The sequence below is a fragment of the Leptosomus discolor genome, chromosome 7 (assembly GCF_034619465.1).
Source record: "Leptosomus discolor isolate bLepDis1 chromosome 7, bLepDis1.hap2, whole genome shotgun sequence".
Taxonomy (NCBI): domain Eukaryota; kingdom Metazoa; phylum Chordata; class Aves; order Leptosomiformes; family Leptosomidae; genus Leptosomus; species Leptosomus discolor.
In genome coordinates, this window is record NC_141397.1 from 16,080,072 (window position 1) to 16,100,497 (window position 20,426).

The 20,426-nt window shown below is 42.6% G+C and overlaps 1 protein-coding gene across 2 annotated transcripts in view; it reads left to right on the plus strand.

Annotated features, from left to right (window-relative positions):
• Positions 1-20,009, plus strand: part of LOC104344076 (ubiquitin-conjugating enzyme E2 E1) — a 46,250-nt gene extending 26,241 nt beyond the window's left edge. For both annotated transcript variants that reach the window (XM_086467849.1, XM_086467850.1), the window contains 3 exons: positions 10,479-10,611; positions 18,739-18,886; positions 19,887-20,009. In XM_086467849.1, coding sequence (XP_086323975.1) covers positions 10,479-10,611; positions 18,739-18,886; positions 19,887-19,984 — 379 coding nt within the window. In that variant the 3' untranslated portion in view covers positions 19,985-20,009. The remainder of the gene's footprint in view (positions 1-10,478; positions 10,612-18,738; positions 18,887-19,886) is intronic.
• The last annotated feature ends 417 nt before the right edge of the window (positions 20,010-20,426 follow it).

A 20,426-nucleotide genomic window follows, 5' to 3' on the forward strand; every position in this document is an offset into this window, starting at 1 on the left:
TAATTTAAACTAAGAATGCCAGTGATCAGCTGAAGGAGCAATGTTTCCAAGCCGTGTGGGACCAGGAGTGATGTTGAGGAGGATGCCTGGACTTCTTGTGCTTCCTGGCAGTTCCCTTCTACCTGCTTGCTGCAGACCTCTGTCAGCAGAACTTAACTGCCACCCGTGGGTGTTGTCTTTCCAGCTTATTAAATCGTTGCTAAGTCTTCTCTCTTTGGTGGAAATCAGGGAGGAGCAGACACCCGTGTTGGCTTTTATGTGTGTGAATGCGGTGTGCTTTTTATAAAGGGTGTAAGTGATGTAATGCACTAAGTTGAAACTCTCATTACCTGGCACTTTGTTGTCTTTAATGTTTCCTTACATTGAGGAGATACTTCCAGACAAAAATGTCATGAAGTGAAGGCATTGGAAAGTTTGCAAATCAGTGATGTGGTTGGTTTTTGTTTGTTTGTTTGTTTTACTTTGGGGGGAAGTTACTTAACATCAATTGCCAAATAGGGCTCTGGAGAAAAAAAAGCTTATTTGTGAAGGACTATATCTGTCCTTCAAGTTAAGGCATGCAAGTTGGCCCCAAAACTGTATACATTATTTAAGAGCACTGCTTAGTCCTCTTGTGGCTCCTAATGTGGATTAAATTTAATGTTCCTAATATTTTGAAAACAAAAAAATAAACAAAACTTTAGAAAGCCAGCATAAATGCTTATTCAGGCTGTCCTTATGCATGTGAATATGCTATCAAAAAATCAAAAGCCTATTTTTATTTTTAAATCGTTTAAAAGGTTTTTTTGTTTTTCAGGATTTTGCCCTCGTGTCAGCTTCAGAATAGTATTTACATACGTATCTGCTACAATAAATGCTGATTAGCTATTGTAACTGGCTCATGTTTGCAACTGTTAGTAATGAGAATAACTTGCAGTGGTATATAAACAATTTTTAGTGACTGCTGTGTAGCTGGCTGGCAGCTGTGCTGTATTAAAGTGTAGGTAATCTTGTTTTACTTAAAATAGTAAACTCTCATCTTAGATCTCAGATAAAATTTCTAGTCTGTGCATGTCAGTTTCAAAACTCAAAGTATTTTCAAATTACTGTTCTGCTAGGCAGCTCTGATAGTAGTTTAGAATTGTGAAAATCAGGAAGGAGATGCTCTGGGTAGCGCAGTGTAATTGAGAATATTTTGTCGTTGTTTTGAGAAGAGTAACCAAATTTTGTTTTGGTATTGGGTGATTTGTGTAATTTTGCTGTTACCACCTGCAGTGAAATAGGTTAATCCAAATGCAGTGATCTTGGTTTATTTATTGAATGGCAAGGAAAGGAGGTTAGTGTAAGGAGTTTAATGTAGGTAAAGGAGAAGGGGAAGACATCCAGATTCGATTCTTTTAAAATGTTTTTTTTTTTCTTTCTAGGTTTCAAGTATCATTAATATACATCCTCCGAAACATAATGTGTTTTCGTTACCAACATAGTCTTATCAGTATCAGTATTGGTATGCTGATGGGAAGCAATATAATCATGTGAAGCAGAGATAGTGGGATGATCTGGTTCTCTAGTTAAGTGATGTTGACTCTACCCTTGATCTAATAGGAAAGAGACTCTTGGTGTTGATTGGCTGATGGATTTGTTTAATTTGTAGCATCTTTTTAGAACAATTTGGTTGGTAGGTAGGTGGTGGGACAGGTGGATCAATTTTGGAGCATGTGGTACTTGAGGAGATTTTTTTCCTTAGATTTTGTTCTCTTGAAGACTTAAAGCTGCATATAAAGTAGCAGTCTTAAAATACTGCGTCATTTGTTCGGAGTAGACTTTAAACAGAATTCCTGTAGTTCAGTGCAAGAGAGATGGTGGTGTATCTCTAGTCTGCCTTCTTGAAAATAGCCCTTTTCCTCCCCATGGAAGTGAGAAAGCTAGCTCGAGGAGACAGTTGGGTGAAGGCACGAGAACAGTGTCCTTACTAGTTTGAGGCAGCTGGAGAGTCTTGTCTGCTTTCAATTTTCAGCATAGCAGGGGCGTCTTGCCATGTGTTAGACATCATCTTTAACTTTCTGGGGCTGGTTTTTCCAAGCTGGTTTGTAGCTGCTGTTACCCTTTTGATCTAAGTTATTTAGTATATGCATTTCTTGACCTACAGAATTACTAGTTATAATGAAATCAATAAGGCAAACTGGTGATAAAGTCCAAGATGGCCAGTCCATGTTATCTCAATGCTGGATAGGTAGGCTTTTTTTCTAAACAGGTCAAGTGCCTTTTGAAGAGACAGAAGCCTTCAGATCATGTGGGTCCAAACTTAGCAGTTTTACAATTGATGCACTACAGGGCGCCTAAATATTTATGAAGTGCTGGGCTTTTTTTATCCGTTTATTGAGACCACCTTTCATATTCCCACACTGATACGGACAGGACAGAAGGGCATGGAGGACAGAAACACAAATGTAGGTCCCAGCTTGGTTCTGGAATGGCAGGTTAATTGTGGTGGATTTCTATTTCCCCTAATGGATTAAACATGGTATTTAGGGGAGAGCCCTCTGATCATTTAATGTAGCACAGTTAGGGCTTCTTATGAGGGGGGAAGGGGGCATTATTGAACTGTTCTGTTGTCAGAGAGGGTAGTTTCTTTTCCATATGTGAAGAACCTATTACATCCCAATAAGTGCCAGGAGGAAGCAGAACTTTTTTGTTTCCTTTTGAGGGGTACGCAACATTTGAGATTAGTGACACGAGAACTTTCATATTTGTTAACAGTATTGATTCTCTTTTATTGTTTTTAAATACAGGACTGTCAGTTTGATGCTGGGAAACCACTTTAAGAGTGTGTTTGCTTTCTGAAAGCATTAAAACTACCAACCAATATTTCTATACCAACTTCCAGAAACCTGTTGGAATGTGAAGAGGCCCCAAGCAAATGCTGTAGTTGCAAAAATGATGCATTTGTGAAACTGCCTACTTTTGCTTACCAATTGTAAATTGCACATCTGTGCCATAAATACTAAATTTGGAAATGAGGTCTGATGATGTGAGACAATTTCTGTCCCCATGTTGGCAGCTAATAGTCCAGTTGACAAATGGCAGGAAGGAAACTGATGTAAAAATAACACAAGGTTAAGTTGGCAGAGCACAGTTTCTACTATCACGTCTTCTTGCCATTTTGAATAACCTGTAGCTAATTGTTAGGCAAGTCAGATTCTCTTCTACTCTTTCTCAATTTGTTTTATTTTTACTTGTGCAGGCTATTGTTTAGTGGGAGATGCAAGGTCAAATATAAGGCAACACATTTTAATTTATTTAATTTTTGGTCATGGTGTTAAGCTGTAACTGTGAGGAGAAAAGGAAAACAGATGTGCATACAATGAAAAGAATTTCATTGACTACTTAGGTTGGCATTTTCTGTATTTGCATACGGTACATACTAAAGCTACAGACTTGCAGAAACGGCCTTTCTGCAGTCATGCTGGATGGACACTGAAAATGTTCCTACATGTCATGGGACAAACTTCCAGTGCTTGGAGGCTGAGAAGGCTAGGAAGAAGCCACCGTGAAGGAAAACGGAAGTCCTTGAGAGCTGAGCAGGCTGGATTTATTTTCAATTTTGGAACCAATGCTAAATGAATTAATTTCTCTTGAACCTTTTTATGAGGACTTGCTCCTAAATTGAAGTGATTATTGTTAAACTAAATAGAGCTGCAGCACACTCCTGAGACTATCGTAAGTCTCCTTCTGACCTCCCTGTTAACTGAGATTTTATTTTAAATCTTTGAAGCCTGGTTTAAAAATCAAACTCTGCAGTGAAATTATTCAAGAGGGTTGGCCTTTTCACCAAGTAGTTTAGTAGTAACTTCACAGTAATATTTTGCAGAGACTGAAATATTTCAGGTGAAGGTCCTAAATTTGCAATTACTCCTGGGCATTTCTCTTCCTGTTGTAATTGAAAAGAGTGAAATCTTGGCAACGATAAGGCTCTTGATTGTTGTGTGATCTTATTGCCAAGTGGTTTCTTTATATAAACTGGAAAACCTTGTCTTTTTCTTTTTTCTTCCCGCAAAGAAATCCCCCGAAACAGTCCTCCTTGAAGTCTTATAAATCCCTGCATAACACCTTATCAGCTCCATTATCAGAGCTATTTAGTTATTTAGTTCCTTTTTTAACCTCATAAGACTGTAATTCACTGCACCGTTTATCCTCCAGTTTAAGCTTTGTGCAATTTTTCAAACCTCCCCTCCCCAACTTTACATTAGTCTGATACTTAAGGGAAAAGCTTTCCCAGATGCTAAAACAGAAATTTTGTGCATGCTCTTCTCTGTTAGAAATGCGATGGGATTTGTAAGGTACTTACCCTTGTGCAATAATATTGTGACCGACATTTTAAGTTTAAGACAGAAAATACAGTACCTTCAATGAGTTACAGGAAAAATAATATTATTTACTGCTTTGTACTTGAAAACCATGCCCCTGAACGTGCATTAGAAGGAGAATTAAGTTCTGTTTTCCCAATTTTATAGCTTGGATTGCTGTAGCAATATGATGTTCCATCTTCACTCACTTGCCTCTCCTTTCCCTCCTTTGCTCCCTTCTTATGTTTTAATTAAAGCCAGCTGCAAGTTTTTATCTTGCTGTCTTTTCCCACTCTCTCTCATTGAGCTCATAGGCATTTCACCTATGGTTAATCCATCATTTTTAGCTAATGTTAACACAGAGGAGCAGCTTGGCTGTGTATAATGACAGTGGGCAAAAAATACCGCTCTGATTCACGGAATCACGTGGTAATTCAGCATGTTACCTTTAGCTTTCCACAGTTGTCCAGGAGGCATTTTGTTGTGTTGTGATTTTTTTCTTTTTTCCTTTCATTTCCATTCTTTGGCTAAAAATGGGAGGCAAAAAAAGTATATCCTACTTTTAAACTACTTGACCAAAAAATGCCAATTAAATGGATGGCCCAGGGTATCCTTTTAACTACTTCTGTCTTGTCTGGTTGAATTTCTTCCTAATAACTGTGTAATGTTTTAATGCTTATTTTATAATTGAAAAATCTGTGTAAGTTGCGTGCACAAGTCTTTGGATTGCTTTGCAGCTTGTGTAGCATGGTGGGGTCCTGTCTGTGAATGGGCGTCTTGGTGCTGTAGTTATAGTAATACATTTTGGTAGCTAAAGCATGTGTGGAAGGTGACAATTTATTTCTAAAATTAGAACTAAGCATTAATACAAAGTTTTTGAAGTGACATTGTGGCCAAAAGATTAGCTGCTTTTTTGTTTGTTTGGTTTTAACTCTGTTTTTTGACATTCCCATTTTTTAACTCAGCTTGCTTAAAGATCTGTAGAGCAAAATTTCTTTGAATGAGGGATTTTAGAAGTGTAGATTTCAATGGATAAGCTAGATGAGCTGTCCTGGTTCTTTGTAGATCCTGCATCTGCCTCCCCCAGTGATCTGGTACTTTTGCAATCTGTGCATCAGATTCAGCCTAACAATGTAGGTGAGCAAGCTCAGCATGAACCTGCTTGGTGGACTACCAGAAAAGAAAGCATATTTACCCTGATGTCAGGAATGGGGTGGATTAGGAGGGAAAATCAAGGTGCACCAGAACTTCATGTGAGAATGATATGCTGCCTCCCTGCCAGTTAAAATTTCTAATGCATTTTGGGCTTGTGTCCTTTTTTTTTTTTTTTTTTTTTAAAAAAAAAAAAAAAAAAGGAAAAAACAGGGAAAAAAAAAAAAGGGGGGGGGGGGGGGGCGCGACGGGGGGAAGACACCTTTTAACAGTGAACTAAATATTTCCTGAAGCTGCCTGGTAAGATGATGTGTACGTGATCAAGATGCAATTCCATGTTCAGGCGTTCACTGTTTCTTACTACAAAACAGAAGGGCACGAAAAAATTGATGTTGCTGTCAGTTTGTAGAGCACAGCTTTGTGTTGGAGATCATTAGATTCTCTGCCATCTTGGAATTCCCATGTACCGTTAGTATGTTGTTTCCTTCTGATTTGAGCTATGTCCCTTGGAAAGGTCATGTCTGCAGTGTTTTTGGAAATTTTATTTATTTTCCACAAGTGTGCAACTTCAAAACAGCTTAGCTACTTGCATCAAACTCTTCCTGTTCAGGGCAAAATAGCCCCAAAAATAACATCTAGGGATACAGAGTAGTTGGAGTATGCCTTCGTGGTTTTGTTACTTGTGGTTTTTAACTGCAACATAGTGTAGTTTTTCATTAGCTGTTATTTACTTCAGCATGCCATGAAATTGCCCTTCTCATCACCCTGATGGATAGCTGTCTGGCATTTTTAAACTGCTAAGTTAGTTTGCTTTTGAAAGGAATATGCCTCTGTGGTATAATAGAGTATTAAACTAGTGTCTGTAGCATTGACTAATTTTTGATTAATTTCATTTATCACTACCGTGACCTGCTATATCTTGCTTTCCATATCTCAAAGAAGAGGAACTGAAGTATTCACAGGGCTGTATTTTCATGAGAAGAAAAGCTTATGTTATCATTTGGTCAGCTCCTAGAAAGGACTAGGTAGTTTCCAAATCCACTAGCAAGTTGACATAAACAGTGGGCTCTTTCTGAGTCATTCTCCTGGAAAGTACCAGCAGTGTGTTCCCAGGGATTTTCATACATTAGCTGTATGTGGTGAACACCAAAAAATCCTGCTTTCTGTCCATGGCATAGGCATACTCTGAGTGATTTGCCCAGGGATGCCTGGGCAGAGGAGGGAGCTGAGTTTGTGTGTGCAAAGTATGAGGATGGTATCACATAATGCAGGCCTGTGGTGGAGGTTGTATCTGGCTGGCTTAATAGGGAAAAAGCCACAGGCTGGCTGCTGTTGCACACTGTCTGTTGTTTCAGCCTTTTCAATACTTGAAAGTGTGTGTGTCTTCTCCATGAACACTTAATCTCTGAGACAGAGTCCTGTGTTTACAATTGCTTAGTACTGCAAGGCATCTGAGTGTGCAGCCAAGTTACCTAGGCATCATTCTGCTCCCCAGCCTCTGCTGTGGGTGTTTCTAATTTACCTATTTGGGTTTTAAGTTGAGAAAGAACATTGCGCCTGCCAGCAAAGGGAGGCAGAGCAAGATGTGGTTTTTCCAAAGCAACACAAGGGTGGCTGGGACTTGCTCCAGGCAGAACTTTGAGCTTGGTCTCACCTGTGCCGAGACTTTCTCTCTGCCTCCTGTTTACCAGGAGGAATCAGACCACTGCTTCTAGACTTGGAACATTAGATAGTCCTTGAACAAAAATTGCCTTGGCACTGGGCTGTTTCCTGAGGGCTTTGCTGTTTTAACATCTGTCCTGAGGATAAGCCAGCAGCAACTTGGGAATGATCAGAAACAGTTGTTACAGTGGATGCTGCACATCTTCACTGAATATATCACTGTTTTTCCAGGGAAGCAATCTTGGTTGCACTGCTGTGTAACACATGCTGCCTGATATGATAATGATGGGTTGGGATTTTTTCAGTTTTCTTTCTGATGTGATTTTTCGCTCTGCATTACCAATCTTTGTCTCATTTTTCTTTGGAAATGAAGAGGTTGTGGGCTATTGAGTTCAATACAGAAAGCTGTTGCTCTCATACTCTTGTCTTGCAGTGGAAACAATTTCTATTTAATTGGTTAAAATTGTCTTCCCCGATGGTCATATGTGGGACAACTTCAAAATGTTGCATTAGTAGATCTAGACACTTAATTTGAGCAGTGTTGACACACATCAGGCAAGGTGGCAGCTGTGCCTCTGAGCCCTCTATATATGCATCAGTGAATTTCTTTTTGAAGCAGATAATTGCAAAGATTTTAAACAAAGAATGTAATCTTTAACCTTTGACAATTTTTATATCTCCACCAAAAGTTAATGCCACTGCACTTACATTGTGGTCCAGTATTGTCACTTTTCTATTAAGCACTCGGTCTTTTTGAGCTGCTTGATATTACCTAATCCTAAGTTAAATCTGAGCAATATTGCTTTCTGAAGCTGACTTGCATCTTCCTCTTTCAGTCTTTCCTTTATAAGAAATCAACGTTAATATGTAAAAATTGGATATGTACAGCTATTTCACTCTGTTAATTGAATTATGAAAAGCTTAGAAGGTAAGCTTAGTACATCAGTGTTAAAGCCTACTGATGTCTTACAAAGATGTTGCACTCTTTTAGTACGGAGGTCTAGCAGTATATTGCTTGTATGCAGTGATAGCTCTAATTGGAAACCTAATAGGATATAAGAGATTTCTAAGACTATTACAAATAATAATATATTATTTTTTAAGTCTGTGGGATTTTTTTATTGACAGTCCTTTGGGTTGAAGCTGGAAATAAAATGCAAAATGTTGAAAATATTTCCCGTTGGTTGAGAGGGCTGTATTCAGTGCTAATCGCACATCACATTTCTTGAGTGCTGAAGTGCTCCCAGTGGGCAGTTCTCGTGATATAAATTCCAACTGTAAATCGCTGCTAACAAAGCTCAAGTACCTGTTCCATTCAGTAGCTTCGTCTTTAGGGGAGGAAGGGGAGGATGATCGCCAGTGCAACTTGCAGTAATGGCAGTGTGTCAGTAGGTTGCTAATATGTACATAAAGAGGTGATTCCTTAGAGTGGTGGCTAAGGGTGCCCCAGAGAGTCCTTTTCGGTAAGTTTGCACAGTTAAGCTGGTGTCTTTCAAGGGGTAGAGCTTCCTGTCGAAATGCAGTGATCTTCCAGTCTCATGCACAAGTGGTAGCTGGAGAGTGCTGAATGCCCAAATATATAGACCTGCATAGGACAGGGACAAGTCGTTAAGGTGGAGTGGGATGCCAGGAGTGTTCAGGATGGAATGGCTTTTACTTTAATTTAGTACCGATCTTGAGCTACGCAGGGCTTTGTGTTCTGAGGAGAGAAATCTTTCCCTGGTGGCTGGTGCATCACTTTGCAGAGAACCTGTCTCCCTTTTCTGCTTTCTTACATGCTTTGCTTCCTCTGGAAACCTCCGTTTAGTCATAGCTTCGCAATTGTTGAACTGTTTAGCACCAACATATTGTGAACTCTTATTTTTAGTTTAATCTGAAAACAAAATTTTAGGTTTGATAACAGAATTAACTCCCTTTCTTTCCCCTGATTCTCCTGCTGTCAAGAACGTGTTCACTAGTACTGCAAAGAGCAGGGAAAAAGAAGTGTCTCTGGTCGCTGTTGTTACATTGAGAATTTATATTTTTGTAATTGTATTTCTATTTGTAACACTGTTACTGACACATAGCAATTACTCTAGTTCTCTTTGCATTAATCAAATGCATATTGTCATGTATATATTGAATTTATTGGATTGCCTTCCCTCTCAAGTAATACTGCTCCATGTTATAATATGAAAAGGGCCTTTTTTGATCCTTCTGTCTTGTATTAGCCTTGTTAAAAGAATAGGGAAAGAAGAGCAAGGCTGGTTTTCACTAAATTAGGGATGTTAAAATTCAGACCCTTACAGAACAAGGGGAGAAGAGATTTCCGAAGTCATAGCACATCCGTGATGGAAAAAGCTGTGTCAGCACCTCCCTTTATGCAAAGTGAGTGTTCAGCTCTGACATCTTACAGATAAAATACTACCATAGCAGCACAGAAAGAGAGAGGTAGCAATGGAGTCCTAAACCATTAATGGCTTTATAGGCTGAGCTGTACTTAGAAATACTCAGTGACATATGGCACGCCACAGAATACAAGTGTCTCAGGATCTCAATAAAACTAATTTTCAACAAGCAGACATTTGTGTTCTGCAGCACCTTTAGTTTGTGCTGCTCTTGGTGAGCTGCTGGCAGGTTAGGGAGACTCTAGAACTAAACAAAGCTGATTTGAGAAAGTGCTGTTTTAATTTGACACAGTGATTTTAATTCCCCTTACAGAAGCAGTTCCACAATACAAACAATATCAATGGGATGAGTTAGCGAGGCCTTATTTTCGAAATCAATGTAGCAAAATTATAAAAGTGTAGAAAACTTTGAAATTTGAGAGTATCATCATATATTTGGCTTCCTTCAATTATAAAATGAGCCTTGGTTTAGCAATAATATAGGAATATATATTAATTTTAAAGAACACACAAATTAATAAAATCAACATAAGTCCTCTATTTAGTATGGTCTTTGTGTATGGTTTTATTAAGGCTAAGCTGGAAGAGCCATTTCTGAAATACAATAGGAAATTGTTCTTTGAAACGTAGCTTTTCCATTGTGTTGATGTTGTGTATCATGTTTAGGAGTAGTTCTAGACAATGCTGCTCTTATAAATGTCAGGAGAGATAAGTTGAAAACCATACCCCACCTCTAGTTGCTCAGCTTTGCTAAGCAGTCTGGAACACTGGTAAGACCAGGTAAGATCTCTGAGATTTTTGGAAGCATTCAGTCTGCTTTTAATCCCCGTCTTTACTTCAGGTGATCTATGAAGTGTAACACTGGAAACTTTCTTCCATATCATACTCGAAGAATGCAAGAGGTCATATTTAACTGTGGTAATATTCCTAAACTTTTTTTTTTTTAATCTCTTAGCGCTGGCCCCAAAGGTGATAACATCTACGAATGGAGATCAACCATTCTAGGACCTCCAGGTTCAGTCTATGAGGGAGGTGTTTTCTTCCTTGACATCACATTTACACCAGAATATCCTTTCAAGCCTCCAAAGGTAAGAGACCAAGACCTCTAGCTGACGTCTTAAGTCATGGATGCTCAACCATTGCATAGCAAGCAGTGTTAATGGAATGCAGCCCATTTGAAAGCCACACTCTTTAAAAACAAGCTTAAGCTCATTTCAGGCATTACATTGGCTTCTATTAGCTAATGTTAACAGCTTTTCCAGTCCTTTTGATCACTATTTTAAAGCTTGTTTTCTTTTTCCCTGCTTCTGTTTATAAGAGATCCTGAACAGTTAGTGCAAGCACCAGGACAGGACTGAGAAACCATAAAGTAAATAAACTTGGGGAGAGGAGAAAGGACAGAAAAAAGGTTTGTTTCGCAAACCACGCAGTTACCACAAGCACAACAGTTCTGTGTGTTTTGGCCGCTAAAGTAGTATTTAATTTTTCAGTTTTGTTGGTATTTGTGTTGTTCACCTACTTGTACAGTAACAAACTTTTTGTGGAGGTGTGTTATATTTGGGAAGCACTTATATTCCAGTGTTTTTGTGTTCCAATGCCACAAGGCAAATACCAGTGCAAGTGAATGTTATCTTGTGGTTCACATACTTGGCCAGAGGAAGAGTGTTGGGTTACAAGAAGAGGTGGTTGTGTATACACTTCATGTTTGCCTTGTATCTGACAGCATTTATGTGCATGTTTAACTTTCGACTTAGAAGTTGTTGCATCAGTGAGATAAATGCCGATGACTGCCCCATCTTCAGACTTTGGTCTAGTCTGCAGTAGAAAGGACTTGCCATAGTTCAGGCCATCAGTCCATCTCAACAGAGACAATGCTAATTGATCATACCAGACAAATTAATATAAACTTCCCAAATTAAGGAAACTGTTTGACTGTTCTTGCTAGCATAACTTCAGGATTTCTGGTAGTATCAACAGGACCTTAAACTCTACCCCTAAGCTAGGGCTCCAGTTCACAAGCAGCATGGGACATCTCTAGAGATTTCCTGCTGATGCCTGTCCATCCCTTTTTTGGAGGTTCTCTGGCAGCACAGATGGTTCTCTTGTGTCTTGTGTTAGGGTTTAATTCAGTTCAGAATAGTTTTCATTATTTTGGTTTAATTAGTTGCATTGGATAATTTATTGTCCAACCAACTATATGCAATATCTTCTGTCATGAGCCCAGTAAGCGTTTAAAGAGGAAGCTATTACCTTCCCATGTGTGCTTTGCTACACTTTTGCTTTCTGTGCTGTAGGTCGGAAGCATTTATCATCCCAGGCTTATCCAGCCTGATGCCTTACAAAACCGGATCATAGCTACCAGTGGTATTGAGACAGCCCTATATGCCAAGTTCCCTGATGCAGAACCAAAGATACAGTTTTGTCATTCCAGCTCAGCTCTGCTTTCTGCTCTGTGCTTCTGACAGCGATCTCTTTGCCTTTATCTTTGGATCTAAACCCTCACCCAGATGAAGAGAAGGGTGAGATTAAAAAAAAAAAACCAAGCACCACTTAGTGAGGCCTTAAAAGACTAGGTTAGTGGAGATTCAGTTCATTGTAGCAGAGTTGCATTTAAATGGAGTCTTTCATCTAGCAGAGACCAAGTTGGCTTACAAACCACATACGTGTATGGAAATAAAATACATATAGCTTCAGTCACAGTGAGGTGGCATATAGGAGAAAGTGTAGCAGTGTTCTAATAGAACGTGCTTGTGCTACTTGGGTACTTCAGGTTTAAATAGGAACCATTTTTTTTGCTGAAAACCAAAGGCTCTTACAGCGGCTCCTGTGTTAACACCTACGCTAGTGTTAATCAATGATAATGTGGAAAACATAATTATCATATTGCTCCTGCTTTATTCCTACTAATTTGTTGTTTTCAGATTGCTCAACTGCTTGCAGTGACTGATAAATATTGTTTTTGGGTCATCTGGAAGTGGTAGGGCTAATGTGATTACCATAGCCTTCCCATATTTGTCTTTTAGGGCAAGAAATAAAGAAACAGCTATTTGAAACAAAACCCAGTGTATCATTTTGATGATAAGCACTAGGAGAGCAGAAGAGTGGTTGACGGTCATTTCGAAAGCCTTGAATTCTGAAAAGATTAAGCTTTCTGTAATGAAAGGACTAGTTTTCTTTGAATCTTCCTTGGTAAGCCTTGTTAAGACCAGTGGAAGAAAACCTCTACCACCTCTTTTTGTTCTCAGTAATTCTTACGAGGACAATCCCTGCTGTGGGCCGCCCTGTGGTGAAGTGCCTATAGTGGAACACATTTCATAACTTGAAAATGAAACATCATTAAAGGATTTACCTTCTTAAATAAAGTGAGGTGAAACTGGTCATCCGGGCAGGTTTCCAAGCCCTAAGGAATATGCATGAGAGAAGGTGTTGAGGCATAGCCAGTATTGACAAATGCTGCGGTGCTGGCGAGCATCCTAGAGATGTGCGATGAAGGATACACAGGTGCAGCCTTTGAGGACTGGGTCTAGCTCCAGCTGATGGTTTGATTCAGTATGTTTGTTGGAGCAAACTTTTAGGGGGAGGATGTTGCTATAGGAGAGCCAGAGGACTGTGCTGGAAGTGATATTAACAGATTCCTGGAAGGATATAAAGAGGGACTGCGCTACTGTACTTGAGGCTGGAGAAATTAAAGGTCTCAAAATTTGACTTGGAAATGCATTGCACAGTACAAGGAACTTCAGTGGGAGAAATCTGATACAGGGACAGATACTCTCTCTCCTGTCCTAAATACGTATAATGGAGCTCTTTTGCATTTACTGAGCATTCCATACAACACTTTGAAGATGCTAGCATCAATCTGTTCTCTGCTTTTATGTTTTCTCATTTTGTGTGGTATTCTGGTTTTGCCTTTGTTTCAGATAGCAATTGAGTCAGGCACATGCTGGGTGGGCCTGGATTCAGAAGAATCCAGTAAACAAGTATAATTAGAATTTAAGAGTTCAGTACTTAGTCCTCAAGATGATTGCCATTCTTTTGTACTATTACAATGGATGTTTTCCCAAGAGTTATATTACAGTTGGGTTAGATTTCATTTATTGAGGTGAAAACAGTAGCTTGTGTTGACCTGGTGTGTGCTTTGATCATTTGTATTAATAACCTCTAACCACTTCCTTCCCCCCACTCCCATTTTGCTGCTTGTGTAAATTAACCTCTGCTATCACTTCAGGGTAAGGTTGAGATTAGCTTCTTTCATGTCATTTCAAAAGCTATGCTTAACTCTGTGTAGTTACTGCATTAATGTAATCTCAGGTGGGACATTTCCAAAGGATTGCTCAGTTACACTATATTTTTCTGCTGTTCCATATGCTGTTCTCTTGCTGGAGGCAAGTCCATGGTCAGAGCCACAGGCAAACTCCCTCCTTTCCCACCTCTTCCCCTCCAGGTGCCTCTGTACAACAGGTATGAGGCTCTGGATGTGGAAGGCCAGTTAATGGATGATGTGGACGATGGTCCATCTACAGCAGAGGTGTCACCAAGGTCAGAGAGGCCTACCCCCTGTATCACAACCACCTCCATGAGGAAGACAAGACAGGTTATAGTTGTAGGAGACTCCCTTCTGAGGGGAACAGAAGAGGATCTAATATGCCAGACAGACCCCCCATCTTAGGGAAGTCTGCTGTGTCTCTGGGGCCCGGGTTAAGAACATCACTAGGAAACTCCCTAGCTTGGTACAGCCCTTCGACGATTACCCATTACTTCTCATCCATGTGGCTGGTGATGAAGCCGCAACATGTGATCCAAGAGTGATAAAAAGACACTGTAGGGCCTTGGGAAGGTTGGTGAGGGCATCTGGAGCACAGGTTATTTTTTCCTCTCTCCTTCCAGTCGCGGGCAGCGATATTAGATGAAACAGATGGACCCAGTCTATACATGGCTGCGTGGCATGGTATTACTGCCACAGTTTTTGGCTTTTCAGTCATGGGATGGCCTACACGGCACCAGGCTTGGTGGCATCACATGGGATTCACCTTTCTGAAAGGGGGAAGAGGGTCTTTGCTCAGGAGCTTGTGGGGCTCATTGATAGAGCTTTAAACTAGGCTGGAAGGGGGAGGGGTATAATATCAGGCTTGCCTGTGACAAGCTGTGGGAGGACATGCCACGGTTAGAGGGATGGGGTGCTAGCGAGGGCCCTCAGCCTGCATGCTGGGTATACTGCAGCACACTTGAAGTTGGAGGACAGGGAGGTGATTTGAGACAGCCAGCATGGCTTCACAAAGGGCAAGTTCTGCCTGACCAACTTAGTGGCCTTCTATGATGGGGTGACTACATCAGTGGACAAGGGAAGAGCTACGGGTGTCATCTATCTGGACTTCTGTAAGGCCTTTGACACAGTCCCCCACAACATCCTTCCCTTTAAATTGGAGAGCTATGGATTTGATGGTGGTCCTCAGTGGGTGAGGAACTGGTTGGATGGTCTCATCCAGAAAGTAGTGGTCAATGGCTCCATGTCGAGATGGAGACTGGTGACAAATGGCATCCCTCGGGGATCTGCACTGGGGCCAGTGCTGTTTAATATCTTCATCAATGACAAAGGCGGTGGGATCGAGTGCAGCCTCAGCAAGTCTGCAGGTGACAACAAGCTGAGTGGTGCAGTTCACATACCTGAGGGGTGGGATGCCATCCAGAGGGACCTGGACAAGCTTGAGAAGTGGGCCTGTGTGAACCTCTTGAGGTTCAACAAGGCCAAGCTCGAGGTCCTGCACTGGGTCGAGGCAACCCCCAGTATCAGTACAGGCTGGGGATGAAGGGATCGAGAGCAGCCCTGCCAAGAAGGACTTGGGGGTACCAGTGGATGAAAAGTTGGACGTGACCCGGCAATGTGCTCTTGCAGCCCAGAAGGCCAACCATGTCCTGGGCTGCATTAAGAGAAGCATGGCCAGCAGGTCGAGGGAGGTGATTCTTCCCCTCTCTTCTGCTCTGGTAAGACCCCACCTGCAGTGCTGCTTTCAGCTCTGGAGCCCTCAGCATAAGAAAGACATGGACCTGCTCGAGCAGGTCCAGAGGAGGGACACAAAAGTGATGATCAGAGGACTGGAACACCTGTCCTGTGAGGAAGGGCTGAGAGAGTTGGGGTTGTTCAGCCTGGAGAAGAGAAGGCTCCAGGGAGACCTCTTATAAGCAGCCTTTCAGTACTTAAAGGGGGCTTGTAAGAAAGATGGGGGCAATCTTTTCAGCAGGGCTTGTGACAGGACAAGGAGTAATGGCTTTAAACTAAAAGAGGGAAGATTTAGACTAGATAGAAGGAAGAAACGTTTTACAAGGAGGGTGGTGAAACACTGGCACGGGCTGCCCAGAGAGGTGGTAGAAGCCCCGTTCCTGGAAACATTCAAGGCCAGGCTGGACGGGGCTCTGAGCAACCTGATCCAGCTGAAGATGTCCCTGCTCACTGCAGGGGGGTTGGGCTAGATGAGGTTTAAAGGTCCCCTCCAATTCCTCCACCTCTCCCAGCTTCATTTGGGTTCTCTGCAAGGCTGGCTTTTGTACCATCAGCAAAAATTGTAAATGGCAGACAGCTGGACTACATGTGTCTAACACCATCCCAGTTCTGGCTTATTGCTTAAGTGAAAGCAAATTTAGATTTTTCCCACAGCGCTTTGGTTAGGTAGAGCTCCTCTACTGGAGAAAACTGCTTTTGGTGCCATGTATGTAACCCTTAAGGATCATATCTTAAGGTCTCTTAAGGAACCAGGCTGTTCTGCAAATATAAGGGAGTCTTCTCTCTTTCTCTCTTTCCACTCCTTCATGAATGATAATTGAAAAGTAAGACTTAATTCTTAAAGGCAAACAGGATGCATGCTTTGTTATCAGTTGTTAGTCAAGCGGACTGAGAGACTGCCTACAGAGTATTTAGCTTTTGTGCTCTGAATCAGGATTAACAACTTTCTGTCTTTACAAATTAGAACTCCTGACCTCTCTGTTAATTTGGTCCTTACTGTATCAACTTGGAAATATTCCATGCTTCCCCTTCTGGAAGTGTTTAATCTGTTAAAATTATTACCTCACCTACATTTAGAAGCCTTCTTGGAAGGAGACCAAACCTGCAGGTCAAATAGAGAAATACTGAGCAAGCAGTGGGGCTGGGCTGAGGGCTGCTCAGGAACCCAAGGCAGAGCCATTGCCAGCAACTGCAACTGCCACAAACTTCTGTTTTGCCCTAAACAGTATGGGTTGGGGCAGGTTCTGCGGAGTCAGATCTGCCCTCTGCGCAGGCTGATGTACATGGACTTCCACGTGACTGTAGGCAGTCTTTGCTGCTTTTCCTCTGAGGATTAGGTGATCTGGGAAACAAAGGTCGTTTTGGTTTCTTACCCTGCTGTACCTCTAAGGTTCCCTAGGTAGAAAGCAGCAGGGGTTCTTGGTTTTGGAGTTGCAGCTTGTTGCAGGAGGTGTGGGAGGGGGCCCCATCTCTACTGTCTTGCAGACATTTTGCTATTCCCACCCATAATGTGCAAAAAGTGTAGGGATTTGGGTTGGGTTTTCTTTGTTTCCTTCCTGTTTTAATCTAAAATCCAACCAGTTTACAAGGAACAAAGCAGAAAGTCTCCCCAAGCACGGGTGTCTCCTGTGTGACAAGTAACTGCTTTTGCAAGTCCAAAAATAGCCCGTGTGCTCTGTGCATCAGGAACGTTCTTGGGAACGCTGCATGGATGCAGTGCACAGGGACACGCCAGGCATGGGGGTTTTGTAGCTGTGTCACCCCACCCCATGCCTGCTTCCTGAGCCTGCAAAAAGGAGAAAAATTTTGCATCAGGAAGACAGTAGAAAAAATGCAGGTTGGCTGGCAAGTTTTATGTGTGGGCTGGTCCCATCTCAAGAGAAAGCACTAGTGTGTTCTTGTCATACTGCACACTTAGCGAGTGTCTTTCGCAAATACCCCCGTGACCTATAAACAGACAGTAAAATTTGTGGGTGTGGATAGCTGACAAATTCTGAGGATTTAGGGCATGAACCCGCCAACCTTTATTCACTCTGATAATCCTAATCCATGCAAATTCCACCAAATTTGTTGTCACTGTTCAGCCTGAGTCAGAGTAAGGCCTTTCTGCAGGTCGCATTGTATTCCCCTGAAAACAGCTCGTGGTGCTTTTGTTTCCCTTTCACATAACTTCTGTGGCAAGCTGCCCGGCTCATTCACATCTCCCAGATTTGAAAATAATAAAATCCAACCATCTCCCCCGACTACTGAGCTCTTAGAAGGGAGGGGAGCTGTGATTTCAAGTGCCCTGGTCTGTCTGGGGGATTTTTTACAAGTCCTTGGGAGCCCAGCAGGACAACAGTCCTGGTGGTAAAGCCCCAGGCCCCTTTGCTGCTGTGAGCAGAAAGACGAAAGATAATATAATAATAAATAATAATAATAAAAAAATTAAAACCCGCACAACCTGGCTTTCGCAGTGACCGTGAGCACCCGAGGGTGGCAGGTTGGCCGTTGTTTTGCAGGGGGAGGGTGCGTGTGTTGTCAGGGGTGAGGCCGCGGTGATTCGCCCCGGGGCTCCGGTAGCTCACCCACGTCCTGCGTTTCGGTTCCCTTTCCCTGGGCTGGGAGCCCTGGGCCGTCCCTGTCACGGCGCGTTTAGCGGAGGGGCTGGAAACGGCCCCGCCAGCCACGCGCTCGTCGTTGGTTTTAAATCGGGCTCTCTTTGATTTGCCCCTGGCCCCCACGGTGTACTCGGGCCGTACCCTTGGTTTTACCCCGGAGCTACCGCTGGGAAATGGCTTTGCAGTGCAGGCGGCTGCAGTCGGCCGAGGTGGGGCTGTCGGGGACCCCCTGAGGAGCCGGGTCGTTCCCTGCCCGCCGGGGAGCGGGGCGGAGCGGGGCGGGCAGGCCAGGCCCCGGGCGGAGCGGAGCGGGGCAGGCCCGGCCCGGCCCGGCCCGGCCCGGCGGGGGGCGGGAGTGCTCCCGCCAGCGGCCGCGAGAGGGCGGCGGCGGCCCGGGGAGCCCGCCCGGCTCGGTCGGTGGCCCCGGAGCGGGTGCCGGCCTGCCAGCCCCGGCTCGGTCGGTCGCCCCAGGCAAGCCCGGGCCGAACGGCCGGCCTTCGTGCCCGCTGCTCCGCTAGCGTGCGTGGGCTCTTTTCCTTTCCCTTCGGTTCCTACCGCCTGTCGCTCTACCGCATTGCGTGCGGTACCCCAGCACACCGGCTGATGTCTGTTTCTTTCAGGTAACGTTTCGGACAAGAATCTACCACTGTAATATTAACAGCCAAGGCGTCATCTGCCTGGACATTTTAAAAGACAACTGGAGTCCAGCATTAACCATTTCTAAAGTTCTTCTCTCCATCTGCTCCCTCCTCACAGACTGCAACCCCGGTAAGTCCGCTGTGCAGCCACAGAGGCCTCCTGCCGCCTTGCACCCCGCCCGGCACCCAAATAACATGGCCCTCATCTCATCCTGTTGGCTTTGGCCAGCACGGCTTTGGCCTGCAGCACAGCACGTTTCCCTCTCCAGGGCAGCTGGAGAGGTGCTGGAGGTGGTGGAGGTGATACACCCTACCTACCTGCTGTTCACCGCTCCTCAGGCTGACCCAGGAGGAAAGCGGTGTCCTCCTGCACAGGAAAACTCCTTCCCCTTCCAAACCAGCTGTGGTTTTGGGTAAGGGTTAAATACTCTTCGCTGATCTTTAGGACTGTAGTAGTTCGGTAAGGGAGCTAGAAGAGCCACAAATGTTCTGAGAACAAGGGGATTAGCCCTTTACTTTCCATCATCCATTTAAAAACAATGACCAACTATGCCACAAGTAGTCCTCGCTGCTTCTCTAACCCACTTATTATCCACACCAGTTAAGAGGAATATGCCTTGGTTTCAAAGTCAATTTTACAGGTTGTATTCTAGACATGTCTAAAGATGAGAGAAACACCAGTTTTCACACTATATTATCTATAATAAAAATAAACTTGGTGGAAAAATAAAACCTCTCCTCGAGATCTGATCTTTCCTAGTAGGCAGATCTATATTGTTATAAGTGTACTTAGCAATGAGTATGTCCCAGACACTTTCAGAAGGGATAAAATAAACCTAAAACGTGTGAATTGGTGAAAGTCCTCAGTAATGCAAAAGATAATTATTGGATTTCGTCTTTTTAAACTCCTCAAAACATTAATTGGCATTTCACTCTTTATTAAGTAATAGATTAATACATTACCATAAATACACACAAATCAGTGAAGACACAGGTCATCAATTCCATATATTTAGATTGTTGCGTGTACCTTAGCTGTGTGATTCCCTTGTATTAAATTCACACTTCAGCTTTAAGTTTTTATTTGGTAACTTGTCTGAAATAAGTGGGGTTTTTTCTTTTCTTTTCAGCTGACCCCCTGGTTGGAAGTATTGCCACTCAGTATATGACTAACAGAGCAGAGCATGACAGAATGGCCAGACAGTGGACCAAAAGATACGCTACATAAATTGAATTTTCGTCAAACTCTTACATTATTTGTCTGTGATGGAAAGAGCTGCTTATGATTTTGAAGGGTGGGGGGAGGGAGGGTGCTGGTAAAGAGTAGGGTATTTCTATAACAGATTTTATTCAGTCTTTTATTTCCTAAGATTTTGTTGTTGTAACTTAAGGTATCTTGCTACAGTAGACAGCTAGGATTGGGAATAGCATATTTTAAGACTGTAATTAGTTCAGCAATATTAGCTCACATATAGTACCGAGAAGAATGTAAACTTCTTAGACTTCTTTGGTTTTTGGTTTGCTTGCAATATGTAAAAGATTAAAACAGCTTAATTTTGTACAGGTACATATGTTGACATTTATGTAAAAGTCCTTTCAAGACTCTACACACTGTTTTTGCTTTTTGTTTTGTTTTGGATTCAGGGGGTTTATTTTGTTCTGTGTTGGGG